This window comes from Mya arenaria, chromosome 15 (genome assembly GCF_026914265.1).
Source record: "Mya arenaria isolate MELC-2E11 chromosome 15, ASM2691426v1".
In the NCBI taxonomy this organism is placed as follows: Eukaryota; Metazoa; Mollusca; class Bivalvia; order Myida; family Myidae; genus Mya; species Mya arenaria.
In genome coordinates this window covers 41,179,759-41,194,455 of record NC_069136.1, presented here as the reverse complement: position 1 = coordinate 41,194,455, position 14,697 = coordinate 41,179,759, and the positions used below count along the sequence as shown (strand labels likewise).

The following is a 14,697-nucleotide window of genomic DNA, read 5'->3' as shown; positions in this document are numbered from 1 at the left end:
ACAAAACGAGAAAACGTCAGGAGCCGCTGTCAGAATAAATTATTACATTTTGTCAACAGACTTTCTGGAAGTTTCAAGATGCCTGGAGGAAGATTCTCGTCAGCAATGTCGTCTGGGCCAGCGGTGGCTCTTACGAAATCCATCTTAACAATATTCAACTTCATATTCTGGGTAGATAATTCAAAACTTTAATTTGAAAATTTGGTTTGTCCGAAATCACTTCATGACTAATTGACAACATCTGTTTATTTTACGAAAACAGAAAAGGAACACAGCGATTTTCATTTTAATTGACTTACTTTTATTTACCATGATTTTATCAAGTTCTTTTCAATCGTATTATCCTATAGCTGTCATTATTCTTATTAAAACCTGTATATTAACCGTGAATGGGAAATTTCCTTCTAATTCTATTTATAATTTTGATAGATTTCAGTATGCACGATTTCATCCGATTTCATAATTGCTTTAATAATTAAACTTACAGAATTCCTGACTACTTGCTGTGGTCACTTAGGATTGTATGTAAATTATTTCTTTGACCTACATGGTGTTTGAATGTGTAGCGTAACCGCATATTTGCACGATTACCGCCCTTTGTTATAAATTGGCCATTTGGGTTAACAAAAATAAATGTCTCGCGGTGTTTTTCAGAGATTAGTTTTACATTTTAGACTTATTTATTCCATACAAATATTCTATTAGTGACAATAATAATTAAAGAAATCATGTTAAACATTATTAATTAACCGGGAGTTGTTTTCATAAAGAGTATTAGTAAAAATAAAGCTGTATGCCTTCATGTTTTTGCAAAGTGGAATATACCCTTTTTACCCATCTTAATAATGAACTCGTCTGCCCGGTGAGTATATAAGCGCGTGGCTGTTTATTATTGAACACAGAGCATTGCGATCTGTGGGATAAAAAGGCACCAGGAACTTGACATATATAGGGTCATCTAGCGTTCCAGTTCAAGTAGCCAGATACATGGAGCATTGCGATCTAGTCTGGTGAATGGAGCTGGTGGCTAGAAACTCTAGTAAGCCTTATACCAGACATCTGCGTTGGCCACAGAGCATTGCGATCTGCGCGCTGACAAAGGTTGAGGTATTTTGCATCGCCAATACAAGCTCCCGTAAGACAAAGCCATTCATCAAGTGACTGAACTTTATATAAACCAATACATAATCTTTGAACCCTGATTATTTGGTTGATTATGTTTTAACTCACCAATCATTTTACGAATCATTTGTTGTAATCATAAGGCAAAGTAGCCTGAGGAAAATTTATATAAGAGCGATCCATATTGGCTCTACGACACCGATTGAACATACAGCCAGCACATTACGAATGTCTATTCTAAATAACAGCAGAGCTGATAAGAAATAAGAGAATCTATAATCAAACATAGAACTGGCGAAAATTTCTAAATCATGGTAAATGTGCACTGATTGTGTGTAACTTACTTCTTTTCATCCTGCGGGATCCGACAGTTTTCATCCCATAATTCATACGCCTGTGCTAAATTCAAAAATAGTTCATATAGAATTAGTGTTAAAGCAGCTGCACTCTCACAGATTTACTGTTTTTCAAACTTTATTATTTTTTGTCTTCGATCGAACAAACTTTTGGGTAAATAGCTGCAAACCAGTGATAAAAGACTGCTCACGAAAGATCAGATCGCAGCTTTTCATATTTCCGTCCCGAAATAGATGTTTTATGCATTTTTCTTAAACCCTTAGTAAACCACAAAACATTAAATTTGGAATATAAATATGAAAATCTACGATCTGATCTTAGACGCGCTTCTATGTGCCCTTTTTAGTAATAAAATTCCATGCCGTTTATCAATCCTTTCGGAAACACTAAAATTTATATGGCTATAAGTCAAAACCAGAAAGACCTGGTCCAAAAATTAAAAAAAAGCAAAACAAAATACTATCGACTCATGAAAGGTGTGTACTTGACTCACTATTCCAGTGAATGGTGTTTTTGGGGGCCAATGCTAAAAAATATGCTTTTCCCAAATGTGAAAATAAAATGCCCATTTTCTTATAAAAAAACCTAAAACTGTTTTTGTAAATCTTGCTAGAATCACAAAGCCCTTTGGCTGTTGAAAATATCAACTGTATTATTATTTTTTATGTGCCTTGTTCCGCGGGGCACATTATTGTGTAAAAGCATAACAAGTAGTTGCCATAGAAAAAAAGAGCATAGGACTATTAGTGTGTGTATTTTAGATCTCTGGGATAGCCATCCTGGCAGTGGGGATCTGGGCGAAGGTCCAGCTCTATATCTACATGGAGCTGTCCACCGTCTACTACAAAGAGGCCCCTTACATTCTCATTGGAGTTGGGGCTGTTATCGTGCTTGTTGGCTCTTTTGGATGCTGCTGCACATTTAAAGGCAATGCCTGTCTCCTCTACATGGTAGGTCTGATAAGTAAAGTGGATTTTAATTAATTCTTGTATGTTAAATCATAAGTACTTACCTCTCACTCCAACCCAGTATCAAGTTTACTTATGTATGTTTTGTAAAGCTTTGTAGTAACCAGTGGTCGAAATTAGCACAAGCCCTGCACTGGCAAAATGCTTTTCGAACTTGGTCAAATTCTTGATTTGATATAGAAGGACTTGTTCATAACTTTGATATTAGACAATAACATAAGTATTCGGGCGTGTTCATTCAAAAGTCTAATTTCAATGAATGAGTAACAAGCTGAAGCAGAAAAGATGAACCGCTTCTGTTACAGATTCTTTTCAGTGGTCAACAGACTTTCTCGGATTCTTTTCAGTGGTCAACAGACTTTCTCAGATTTTTTTTCAGTAACTTTCATGTTTATTTGATCAATTTCTTTAAAGATTAGCTGTTACAAAGGTATAATCCTAGAGATGAAGTGATCCTGGTTTCTATTTGCAGTACTCTGTCTTCCTCGTCCTGGTGTTCATTGTTGAACTCAGCACCGGAGCAGCTGGCTTTATATACAAGAAAAAGGTAGGTGTTTCATTTGGATAACTGTGAATTCTTTCAAGTGTAAAAATCCTTTAGTACTACCAATAAGTGTATAAAAGATTCTATTGAAGAAAAGGGAAATCATGAGAAGATACTGGCTTAATGTTGCATGTGATGCATATATCTATGGTTATTGGTATATCTATTTGATAATAGATCATATACATAGCAAACCACTTCAAGGTTTACCATTTTATATGATAATAACTTTATGTGCATTCATTAGTTAAGGTGTCACAATATAACTGTCTATCAGGATATGAAGTAAAAAATATATATTGTACCACTAATTAATGTGCCAGTATTAAGTGGTACTTTCATGTAATTTTCAGTTTCAAAGTAAATTGACAACTATTTTATTCTTTTGATGGTTTGCTCATTAGAAACATTTTGAGTTAAGAACATTAATCCATTAGATCTAATTTCTGGTCATGCAGGTGCTTGCAGTTAAGAGACCATTAGAAAACAGACTGCATCGTTGCAATAAATAGAACAGTGTGATGTCCATAAACAAAGTTGTTTTTTTCTTTCTAATTGTTGAGTACAGGAAAAACAACATTTAAATGAAAATAAACATGAAGTTTGTTCCCCATTTCCAGTTGAGCAGTGGTTTCGAGGATGGGTTGGCCATTGCATTGAACCACTATGACTCGGATAAAGGCAAAACAGAGGCACTGGATGGCCTGCAACACAATGTGGGTCCAACTACTTTATACATTGTTCTTTGTTACAATATTTTGATTGACCAGCCCCAATTTTCAAACTGTCTCAGTCCAAATGCTAATTTTGAATTTATACACCAGAACATTTAGAGAATCATAATTATCTTTCAAATACTTTACTTTCAAAGTCTCAAAGCTCTGTAAAAGGTGATGATTATACATTATATACAGTTATTTATATATACCAAAACAAAAATAGTGATGTAAGCTTGATCCTGTTAAAAGAGACCTAATATTTGCTGAGAATCTGGAGCCTGAATGACTACAAGGCAATTTAAAGTTATATTTAAATCAGATTACTGTCCATCATTTGAGATGTAGTTATTTTTTATTTGCTTTAGCTACACCACATTTCAAAAAGCAAGCTACCATTTTGGAGTTCAACTGTTATAAATTTGACTTATATGGTATTGAATGAATATCATGCAATCTGTCCGTATGTAAAGATATATTTAATATCTTTAGGCCTAGATTTTTGCATCCTGTATAATAGCAAAAGTTCAAGATTCATCTTAAACCCCTGTATTATTTCTGGTATTATTACTGCAGCTGCACTGCTGTGGCCGACACAAGTACCAGGACTGGTTTACAACACCATGGGAGGAGAAACAGAAGAAAGTGAATGTCACAAACATCGTGCCGAAATCCTGTTGCCGCGGCAAACAGGCTGAATGCAAGAACACCAACCTCCCTGGCAACGCAACCACTAATTCAACCCTGGATATCTACACTGAGGTTTGTCTAAGGTGTATGGAATCAGTGGGTTTGGGGGAGAGAAAATCACCGCCTGTGCAATCCAGAAAAAATTGGGAAATTCTGGGCTTTTTAAATTGGCAATTATTGCCAAATAAGTGACAAAGTAGCAGGCTTTCCACTGGCCTTCACCATTGGCGATAAATCGCAAAATTGGTGACAATTTTTCAAATTCTGTGAATTATGGCGTTAGCGATTTTTAAAAAAAAGTGTTTTTTTTTAAATGACGTAAGCCATGCCTATGCAGCCTGCATGATTATCGATTCAGTAATAACTGTTATAAATGAAGCACATCCGCTGGTGTGACAACAAATCTGATAATTTGGCATGCAGTCACAGCCTAGTTAACAACTGGTTAATTATTGCGGAATTTATAACGGAGTAGCAAGTATTTGGACATGAGCACATGTCTTGACTCGTTTTATATATACAATATACTTTTTTAGAGCTGGTCATATTGGGAAAATAGTATGAACATTTGTGGAAAAAAGGACACTTTTTGTATGCTTAGTGATGAAGGAAGCTGTTTTTTTGCCATTATGTCCATACTTGTAGACATAATAAATATCCATAACCCTTATTAATAAGGTCAACCTACCACAACTGAATGTTTATTGTGATAAATTCAGTACATCTTCCCATATTCAGGGTTGTTACACGAAGGTGACCAGCTTCATGGAGAAGAACATGGCTTTGATCGGAGGTGTGGCCCTCGGCATCTCCTTCTTCCAGGTAACATCCGCCTTAAAGGGACCATACTCGTTTGTTAGGGTCAGACATCAAAATATAAATAAAGTGAAATGTGAATAAAGGCTTGTTTCAATCAAATGAAGATTTGGGTGAAAGGGCAAGAACTTTAAAGCATGGACATGATATACATGTACTTTGATTTGCTTACTCAAAATATGTAATTTGTGCATGCTAAGAAGTTTATGTCAAACAGTGGTCTTTATAACCACCAGTAAGCAAACCCTGCTCTGGTGAAATGGCTTGGTCAGATTCTTGATTTTATATATCTAGAAGGGCTTGTTTAAAAAATTTTGATTCCAAGCACTTGGATTAGATTTCAAGCTTAAAAGGTAAAATTGTCTATAGGTAAAATTGTCTATCTAGAGACATTCAAAAATATTCACAAATGTGTTGCTTCTATCACAATTTTCAATTTTATTTTATTTACATATTAAAGAATTGTGTATTTGCATGCCAGCCATGTTAAAGCATACAGTGGAGTTATTCAACTTGAACACTATAGACAAGTTAATTCTTAATGAAAGCATGGAATAAAAACAATAAAAAAACAGACAGATTAATTGTCAAAGAGTATAGAATTATTCAGGGCTGGTATTCAATATTGGTCTTAATTGGATCTAAGAACGATGTAGCTAATCGGATTACTTGTTATTAATAACTGACCAACAGAGTGAATTAAGTCAATAATGTATGACTGTTGTCCTTATAAAATTCCTTTTTGTCAGCAATTTCAAAAAAAATATTTCCTTGGTAGTTTTATACCATGTTAATACAGGTAATAAATTTCTGTCTCAGCTTTTCGGCGCCCTGCTGGCCTGCTGTCTCGCAAAGAACATCAACAAAGCCAAGTATGAGCAGGTGCAGTAATGGGGAACACAACTCTGTAACCGATCTGCCAAGGGAGACAATCTCTGCATAATATCAAAGGGAGGCAATGTGCAAAGAAAATAACTACTGCAAGTTTTGGATAAGTGTTTTGCTTTAAATAGTTCATATTGTTGTTGCTTTGGTCATTGTTATTAAGTTTGAATGATAAATGTGCATCAAACTGTGAAAAACATTTTTATATTGAAATGATAACAATAATTTCTTAGAACTAAAAGTAAGAAAATTTATTCTTCACATTCCTTTTTATGTTCAAAAGATTACTTGTGCACCTGTTTACCAAAGTCTATGAAGATCAGTTAAAACTTCCTTTTTATGTTTGAGAGATTTCTTGAGAACCTGTTTACCAAAGTCTATGAAGATCAGTTAAAACTTCCTTTTTATGTTTGAGAGATTTCTTGAGAACCTGTTTACCAAAGTCTATGAAGATCAGTTAAAACTTCCTTTTTATGTTTGAGAGATTTCTTGAGAACCTGTTTACCAAAGTCTATGAAGATCAGTTAAAACTTTTTCTTCATATAAGAAACATTTATATTTACAAACTGTGTTATTGTCCTGCTCAGATTATTCTTATTATAAATGTTCTTCCTATACATTGTTACTGCATACATTTCTCATGTATTTTATTATATTTACTAGCATGGTGATCTGAACTTGTAGTTATATGGTGGAAAGATATATTTAATATTTATCCAGTAGTGTTTTTTGCACAGTATTAATCATTCATTACTGATTTGTTATTTTCTTTCTAGTCTTTTATTCACACAGCATCTGTTTCCACCTTCTGCTGTTGGTGTAATTATGTTGTCCATAGAAAGGTGAATAATTCATATAGATTTACACTATTTCATTCATATACATGTCTCATATGTAGGTATGTCCATGCCAACTTCATTCTAGGTTTAGCATCCAATTTCGAAACTTATCTACAGTTTAGCAGAAAAATACCACAAAGTGTCATGTAACAAATCTTATTTTCTGTACAAGAACATAAAATGCCTATGATAGCTGATTTCACACATAAAAAAATAAAGAAAGCTTTATATACATTGACAAGTCCAGACATCCATAACAATGATCTTATCGCTGTATATGATATATTTCTTGACTAAAAAACATTCCGTATTAAATATTAAACACTATGGAATCATATTTATTCACATACCCAGTAATTTAGATTTTGGTAGAGGTTGTGAACGCTGCAAACTTCACCAACCTATGATGCTCAACTTAGAATTAACCTGGCATGGCTTAACCTGAAGATACTTGATGTATGTTGTATATGTTCATTTATTGTATATTGATGAGTGTAAACTCATGAGTAATGCTACTCTTCAAAGTCACTCCAACTGTATGATTATACCATATTTGTGCTAATAGACGCCCTCATGGGAATTTCAGTTTTCAGACTCTAGCACTTTAAGTATAAACCAAATTGGGGAGCTAAGATTTGTACACTAGGGTGAAGGTTTATAGAAATAGAGTCAGCAGGTGCCATGTCACAAAATGGTACCTGAAAGATCATTGTACAGTTCCAAATAGATCCTTTTACAGTTCCCAATAGATCTTTGTGCAGTGCCCAAAATATCCTTGTACAGTTCTTGAAAGATCCTTGTACAGTGCCCGAAAGATACTTGTACAGTGCCCGATATCTCCTTGTACAGTGCCAAATAGATCCTTGTACATTGCTTGAAAGATCCTTATACAGTGTCCATAAGATCCTTGTACAGTACCCAAAAGATCCTTGTACAGTACCCAAAAGATTCTTGTACAGTACCCAAAAGATTCTTGTACAGTTCTTGAAAGATCCTTATACAGTGTCCATAAGATCCTTGTACAGTACCCAAAAGATCCTTGTACAGTTCCTGATAGATCCTTATACAGTGCCCAAAAGATCCTTGTACAGTTCTTGGAAGATCCTTATACAGTGCCCAAAAGATCCTTGTACAGTTCTTGGAAGATCCTTGTACAGTTCTTGGAAGATCCTTGTACAGTGCCCAAAAGATCCTTGTACAGTGCCCAAAAGATCCTTGTACACTTCTTGGAAGATCCTTGTACAGTTCTTGAAAGATCCTTGTACAGTGCCCAATAGATCCTTGTACAGTGCCCGTAAGATCCTTGTACAGTTCCAAAAAGATCCTTGTACAGTTCCCGATAGATCCGTATACAGTTCTTCGTAAGATCCTTCAGTTCCCAATAGATCCTTGTACAGTGAAATTAAGTCGTTTGAAATAACTTTTTTTTATTTAATGTAAAGCTAATTGCTGGCAAAGGTCCTCTGTTCATGGATTAGGGCATGTCACATGATGCGTGTCTGTTAGAACAAATAAGGTATTTTGTAGTGATGTTCCGATGATCGATTATAATCGAAAATCGATTGGTTGGGCCTGAAATCGGCGACAATCGATAGTATTTAGTTATAATCGATTATCGAAAAGAAAAAAAAATATATATATTAGTAAGTGTTCAGATGTTATCTTTAACAAAATGGCTGATGAAAGCCACAATGAGCAAGAAAATGAACTATTTTTATACAACAACCCTTAATAACTTCAGTCATAGACATAAGGTATGTGCATATAATGATTAAGAGTTTAATACTGTACATGAATAAAACTACAACTCGGGTACTATCTAGTATTTTAAAAACCGATTGTACTATCGATAATCGGTTACTTGAATGGAACCGATTATCGATAGTAAAATTGCAACCGATTCCCAACACTAGTATTTTGTAACATTCTGTTGTGATGATTTGGTCTGAACTTTTTCACAATGAAACCTAAATCAGAAAAAAAACATTATGTTACATGTAGAACAATATAGTTCAATTTTAAAAACCTTATACAAAAGATTGAAATTCATTTGATTTCATACAGGCAATGGCTTAACTTGAGCAGAGTATACATCACCATTGTTTAGTGATTCAAAACCTAGAAACGATATGTTCATTTCCAAACAGTAGTATTATAACTTGTTTATCAGTATGCGTTTCTCTAAATTAAGCATAATAATTTTTGAGATCTGATTATTTGTTTATGTTTTACATTTCTTTTTGTGTATTTATGAAACATTGTGTATTTGATGTTTGAATATAACCAGATTTTGTGTGCAGAAAGTGATCTGTTGGATAAATTCCATTGTGTTATTTTGAATCTCATGATTCCAATATATTTTATACTTATTGGTAGACAAGTATATTTTTTCTTCCCAAAAATGAATATTACATGTACTAATTGTATCCAAAACTGCTAAATCCTTGAAATGGGAAACCATATTGAATTAAATAAAAATATTATTGTTATTATTTCTTATACATGTACGAGTATGTTTGTTGTCTGTGATATTTAACACAATTATATATTTTTTTCCTCTCTTTTATGTCAAATATTCTGCTAATCTGTTAACTATTCTCGTTTGCAATACAATTTATTTCTACAATGATTTACTATAATACTGTTACTGATGCTAGAAGTGTGATTGTTTTATGAAATAATGTGTTACAGTTTTCCAAATCTACAAGTCTGATATATATTTGTTCATCTCATAGAAACGTTAACTCACTTTCTTTCATGTTAGAGAGGATAGGGTGTGCTTCTTATATGTGTATTTGTAAACTAGATTTTGAGTGTTGTACATTAGTTTAAAGAGACACTCTTTCTCTGAAATAAGAATTACCGCAATTAATGCAATTGTTTTAATTTACCAAAAAGGATGAATAAATGTTGAAAACAATGGTTCTTATGGACTTTAATTTGAAAGAAAGATGCAGAAAACATGGCATTTTTACCTTATGAGACGATAGAAGATCACAGTATATCTTTTAGCACTAGCCAATCATTTAATATTTTAGCATTTTCAGCTATTAAAACGTGGTTACAAATTGTTAGTAGAAATTCTTTTTTCCATAAATGCATAATTAGCAAGTAGTTAAAGGTTAATAACTAAAAATTTATGTTTATTATACATGTGTATTTATTGGTTTTGAATAAGAGTGTCTCTTAAAAGCTGGTAATTGCTCTCTAGGACAATTTGTGAACTATATCGTACCAGTTTGAGTGTGCACCAGCAAAATGAATGATAATGAAAACTTTTAAAATAATCACTAGGGAAGCACTTTTTATGCAATTTCCGTGAACTATTTATTTGGCTAGAGCTCATTAACCCTTTACTTCATAGATACGCAATTTTACTTATCTATCCATAGCTTCATAGATACGGATCTTAACGTTTTATCCATAGCTTCATAGATACGTAATCCTACGTATTCGTAATGTAGGGGCATTTATTTTCATACCTGATGCTTGTTTATGCGCTATAAATTCATATTCATGAAGTATAAACATCGATAAATACAATGCACTAAAAAAAACACTATGTTACTATTTAAAGAATTTCGGAAAATCGCGAAATAAGGTCACTGGTATCAAAGATGCGTAAAACGTTGACTGCGCAGGTTTGTGGGCATTTCTGTCTCGTTTTCCTCGTGGAAATTTACACAATACTGCAAGTTATAATTAACTACCAATAATACAACTATATTTTATTGATCACGCGCCTGACGTCACAGGTCATGGTTCGAAAACGTGTCAAAATGTCGGCCATGTTGGATAAACAAAAAATCATCTGGCTTGTATAAACAAAGGCCATAAATCATTATATGGGACATATGTGTCACTTCTGTTTCGCTAATCCGGTCATAAAAATGCGCATCTGCTTCTACAAATTGAAAGTAAGTACAAATGTGTTATAAAATAATGACTATCCCTATTGTTAAACTTTGACATGACCCAATTTAACATCGATCAGCTGTTGAAACACGTGTTTTCGAATACACAAGAATGCAATGTAGAGCTAATTTCTGCCCTTGTTAACTTCAGTTTTAAACAACATTCCTGAATAATGTCATTTATATTTCAGTGTTTGTCTGACGAATCGGAACAGTCTGGCTTCAATTAAAATGAGTTTGAGACATTGAGTACGACGTCGAGAATTCAGACCTCGGCGTCACGCACACAAGGATACGAGAAATGAGGATTTTTAAAATCAAACCCAAATGACAATACATGGACATGCAATAAACGATATAAATTTAGTAAACAATAACATGCAGGCCTCATTTAGTAGTTGAATAATAACTTTATTTGTTCATTGTAGTGTTAAATAACCGAAAGTTATACGTACTGTGACTGTTGATCAACTTTTTTTTTCTTCTGTATCATATATATAAATATACCGTGCTTCTTTGTTGTGAACTATTTTTTAATTCTGTCCATCTTTGTTTCAATTCAGGTTGCATTAAATGAATTATAAAAATATGTTGTTTATATAATATTTCGTGTTGTGTTTGATAAATAAAAGTGTAATAAAAATTAATTTTCATCAAATTTGACATATTTTTCTGTTTGTTTATGAATATCATGCGGAAATAATTTAGATAACAAAATAAAATTTATATGACTGGATTGGAAATTTAATTCTCTATAAACTTTACATTGATGACTTATTGATTAAACCAAAAGAAATACTAAGAAAATAGGTTTGTAATACATTAGGGTTAAAATTCCAATAATATCAATAATCTCCTATGAAGTAGGGGTACTGATATGAACTGATAAGCCATGAACTGGCAGCCTGAAATGGCTTAGGTTTACATGAAGTAAAGGGTTAAACAAGTTTCTTTAAATTCAATAATAGACTGACTTATTGGCAAACCTCTCTCTACATGTTAGCTGCACTCAATATTGTATTTCTCCAATTCCTTCACTATTTTATTCCTATTTATTATATATGAAGGACTCAAGATGAGGTTTATTAGGTGGTTTTATAAGGCAGTGCAATAGAAGATTGAAACTTACCCAGATAGCTTGGAAATTGTAATGATTGTGCTTGTTTGCTCAAGTGCACAGCGAAATGGAAAAACGATGAAAATGTTTTGACAACAGTAATTCAGAATGGAAGAGTTCTTCTCTAAGTCTTTATTGCTTATAGTGTTTCATTCACACAATGGGCATCTGGCCCCACTTCATTGAACAATTCTAATATTTTCCTTTTAACAGGATCAAGCTTAGCACAGTATTTTTATAACATTACAAATTGTGTTAAATACCCATTTTTTAGACAATTGTCTTAATGATTTAAAATAATAAACTAGTAAGTAATTTGGCTAATTAAAATATTATACTTAATCATGTAATAATAAAAAAAAGTAGAAATTTGTAAGTAGAAATTAAAGTTAATAAGTAGTATTTACTGTAGAACTGTGCTCATTTGAATTCAACTATTTTGATTAACAAGTGCAATTGTGCTAGAAAATAACCTTACTCATTAGTATTGTTATAGGCTTTTCTTTTCTGTTCTTCAAATAAAATGTTATTCTCTGTGTTATTCTCTGCGTTGTTTGGGTTATTGTTTTTTTTTAGCTCTCTGAGCTCGACAGCGTTGTCAAGTGGCAGTTCAGTATATGTGAGAGTGACAGTCCTATTTTGGAAAATTCCAAGCTGTAATATGAAATTTTTTAAAATAGTGTCATCGACTTTTAAGCAATTGAATTCAAGGTCAATGAAAGAATCATCTCAGAACAGTTGATAGTGATAGTGACAAATGGCAGACTCGGCATTGTTTATACCAAAAATATATCTGTTTATGTATGTATCAAACCTTGTCAGCTAAGTCATGTCAAGCCAAAAACAAGAATGGGCAGTTTATTTACTGTTAACTTTTGGCACTCACAAAATGTTCATGCCAAGAGTGTAAAATTTACATTTCCTGTTGAAGAAGTATGAGAACTCCGAACAGATTTTCAAGAAGCATTATTATATACTGCTTCAAAATCAGCAATATTTGTGTCATTATTAACAAATCGCCATCCTGGCATGATGATAACCACTGTTTTTATGCCCCCGAAGGTGGGCATATTAAAATCGCAACGTCGTCCTTCCGTCCGTCCGGCTCAATAACTCGTGTCCGGGCTGTAACTTTCCCTTGTATGGACAGATTTTAAAATAACTTGCCACATGTGTTCCACATACCAAGACGACGTGTCGCGTGCAAGACCCGTGTCCCTCCCTCTAAGGTCAAGGTCACACTTGGTGTTTATTCACAATGGAGTGCTGCATATAAGGACATAGAGTGTAGGTTGTCGTGTCCGGGCTGTAACTTTCCCTTGTATGGACAGATTTTAAAATAACTTGCCACATGTGTTCCACATACAAAGACGACGTGTCGTGTGCAAGACCCGTGTCCCTCCCTCTAGGGTCAAGGTCACACTTAAGTGTTTATTCACAATGGAATGCTGCATATATAAGGACATAAGAGTATAGGTTGTTGTGTCCGGGCTGTAACTTTCTCTTGTATGGACAGATTTAAAAATGACTTGCCACTTGTGTCAGACATACCAAGACGACGTGTCGCGTGCAAGACCCATGACCCTACCTCTAAGTTCAAGGTCACACTAAGTGTTTATTCACAATTAAAAGGACATAACAGTGTAGGTTGTCAAGTATGGGTGGTATTTTTTATGTTTAGAGGCAATTTAAAATAACTTGCCATATGTATTTGACACGTAAAGGCAAGATCAACTTTTCATGTACTGACCTTGTTCATAGGTCAATGTCACATTTGGGGGCATTCGTCACATACTGTGACAGCTCTTGTTTTTGTATGTGATGTACATTATGATATTGAAGGCCGCTTTTTTTCAAAACTAATCTGATTTTTTTTTATTTTGTATAATTATTTAAGTGATAATTTTGTTCAAATTTCATGATTGGCAAATCATGATGTGGATATACTTAATCATATGACTAATACTTAGGCAATCAATAGTCATAAAGAAATGAAAGAAGTGGTAAAGATAGTTGTTCTACAAACAATAAGAAAATATCCAAACAAAGAGGCCCGTCTGTTGAACAAGAGGGTAACATCTCCGTGAGTGAAATCCTTGGCCGAACTAATCCTGGTTTATATTGAGATGATAATGTAAGCTACTTACATGACAGTGCCACCAAAGATACTAGTGTTAGCAGACTCAGAGGAAATGCTACCTCACCCATTAGACCTTAGACATGGCAGAAAGAATTAAGGAACCAACAAACACTGACACTGTAAGGTTATTTGAAAATATTAATGGTAGAGGGGAGTGGAAAAAAAACTTGGGGCTTTTGATAAACTGGAGCAGAGAAATGGGAATTTGAGGAGCTGAAAAGCTTGTTGGTAGTGATTGATGATCACAGCAAGAGGAATGATGAGCAAGTGGCCAAGGCAGAAGACAAGGTTGATTGGACGTATATTGGAGCCGGTATAATGGCCAATATGATCTCAGACCCTGAGAAAGAGAGCTACATTATAAGGGCCAATGTTGTGTATTTTAAGTCCCAATCAATGAGCAATCCCTTGTTGTTTACTTTGTTACCAGAAGGTGGAGGCCAAGAATCATTGCAGATAACACGGTAGTTTTTCTTGCAAAATATTGGTTGCAAAAGAGACCGCTGTATCTGGCTTGAACATGTCCACCGCTCCCCGAGCATACCGATCACCAGCAGTATGTGATCTATCGTGGCTCAGTTCACCAGTT

The 14,697-nt window shown here is 34.0% G+C and overlaps 1 protein-coding gene across 1 annotated transcript; it reads left to right on the top strand.

Moving 5' to 3' along the window:
* Positions 1-5: 5 nt before the first annotated feature.
* LOC128219582 (tetraspanin-7-like) lies at positions 6-12,504 on the top strand. The gene is made up of 7 exons (XM_052927407.1): positions 6-171; positions 2,241-2,429; positions 2,920-2,994; positions 3,612-3,707; positions 4,284-4,469; positions 5,136-5,219; positions 6,033-12,504. The coding sequence occupies exons 1-7, from the start codon at positions 79-81 to the stop codon at positions 6,102-6,104; spliced, it is 795 nt and encodes a 264-aa protein (XP_052783367.1). The 5' UTR covers positions 6-78; the 3' UTR covers positions 6,105-12,504.
* Positions 12,505-14,697: the final 2,193 nt, after the last annotated feature.

Coding starts and splice junctions, on each gene's coding strand:
- LOC128219582 (XM_052927407.1), top strand. CDS start 79: ATGCCTGGAGGAAGATTCTCGTCAGCAATGTCGTCTGGGCCAGCGGTG. Junction 3,708..4,283: donor TGGATGGCCTGCAACACAAT/GTGGGTCCAACT, acceptor TTATTACTGCAG/CTGCACTGCTGTGGCCGACA. Junction 4,470..5,135: donor CCCTGGATATCTACACTGAG/GTTTGTCTAAGG, acceptor TCCCATATTCAG/GGTTGTTACACGAAGGTGAC.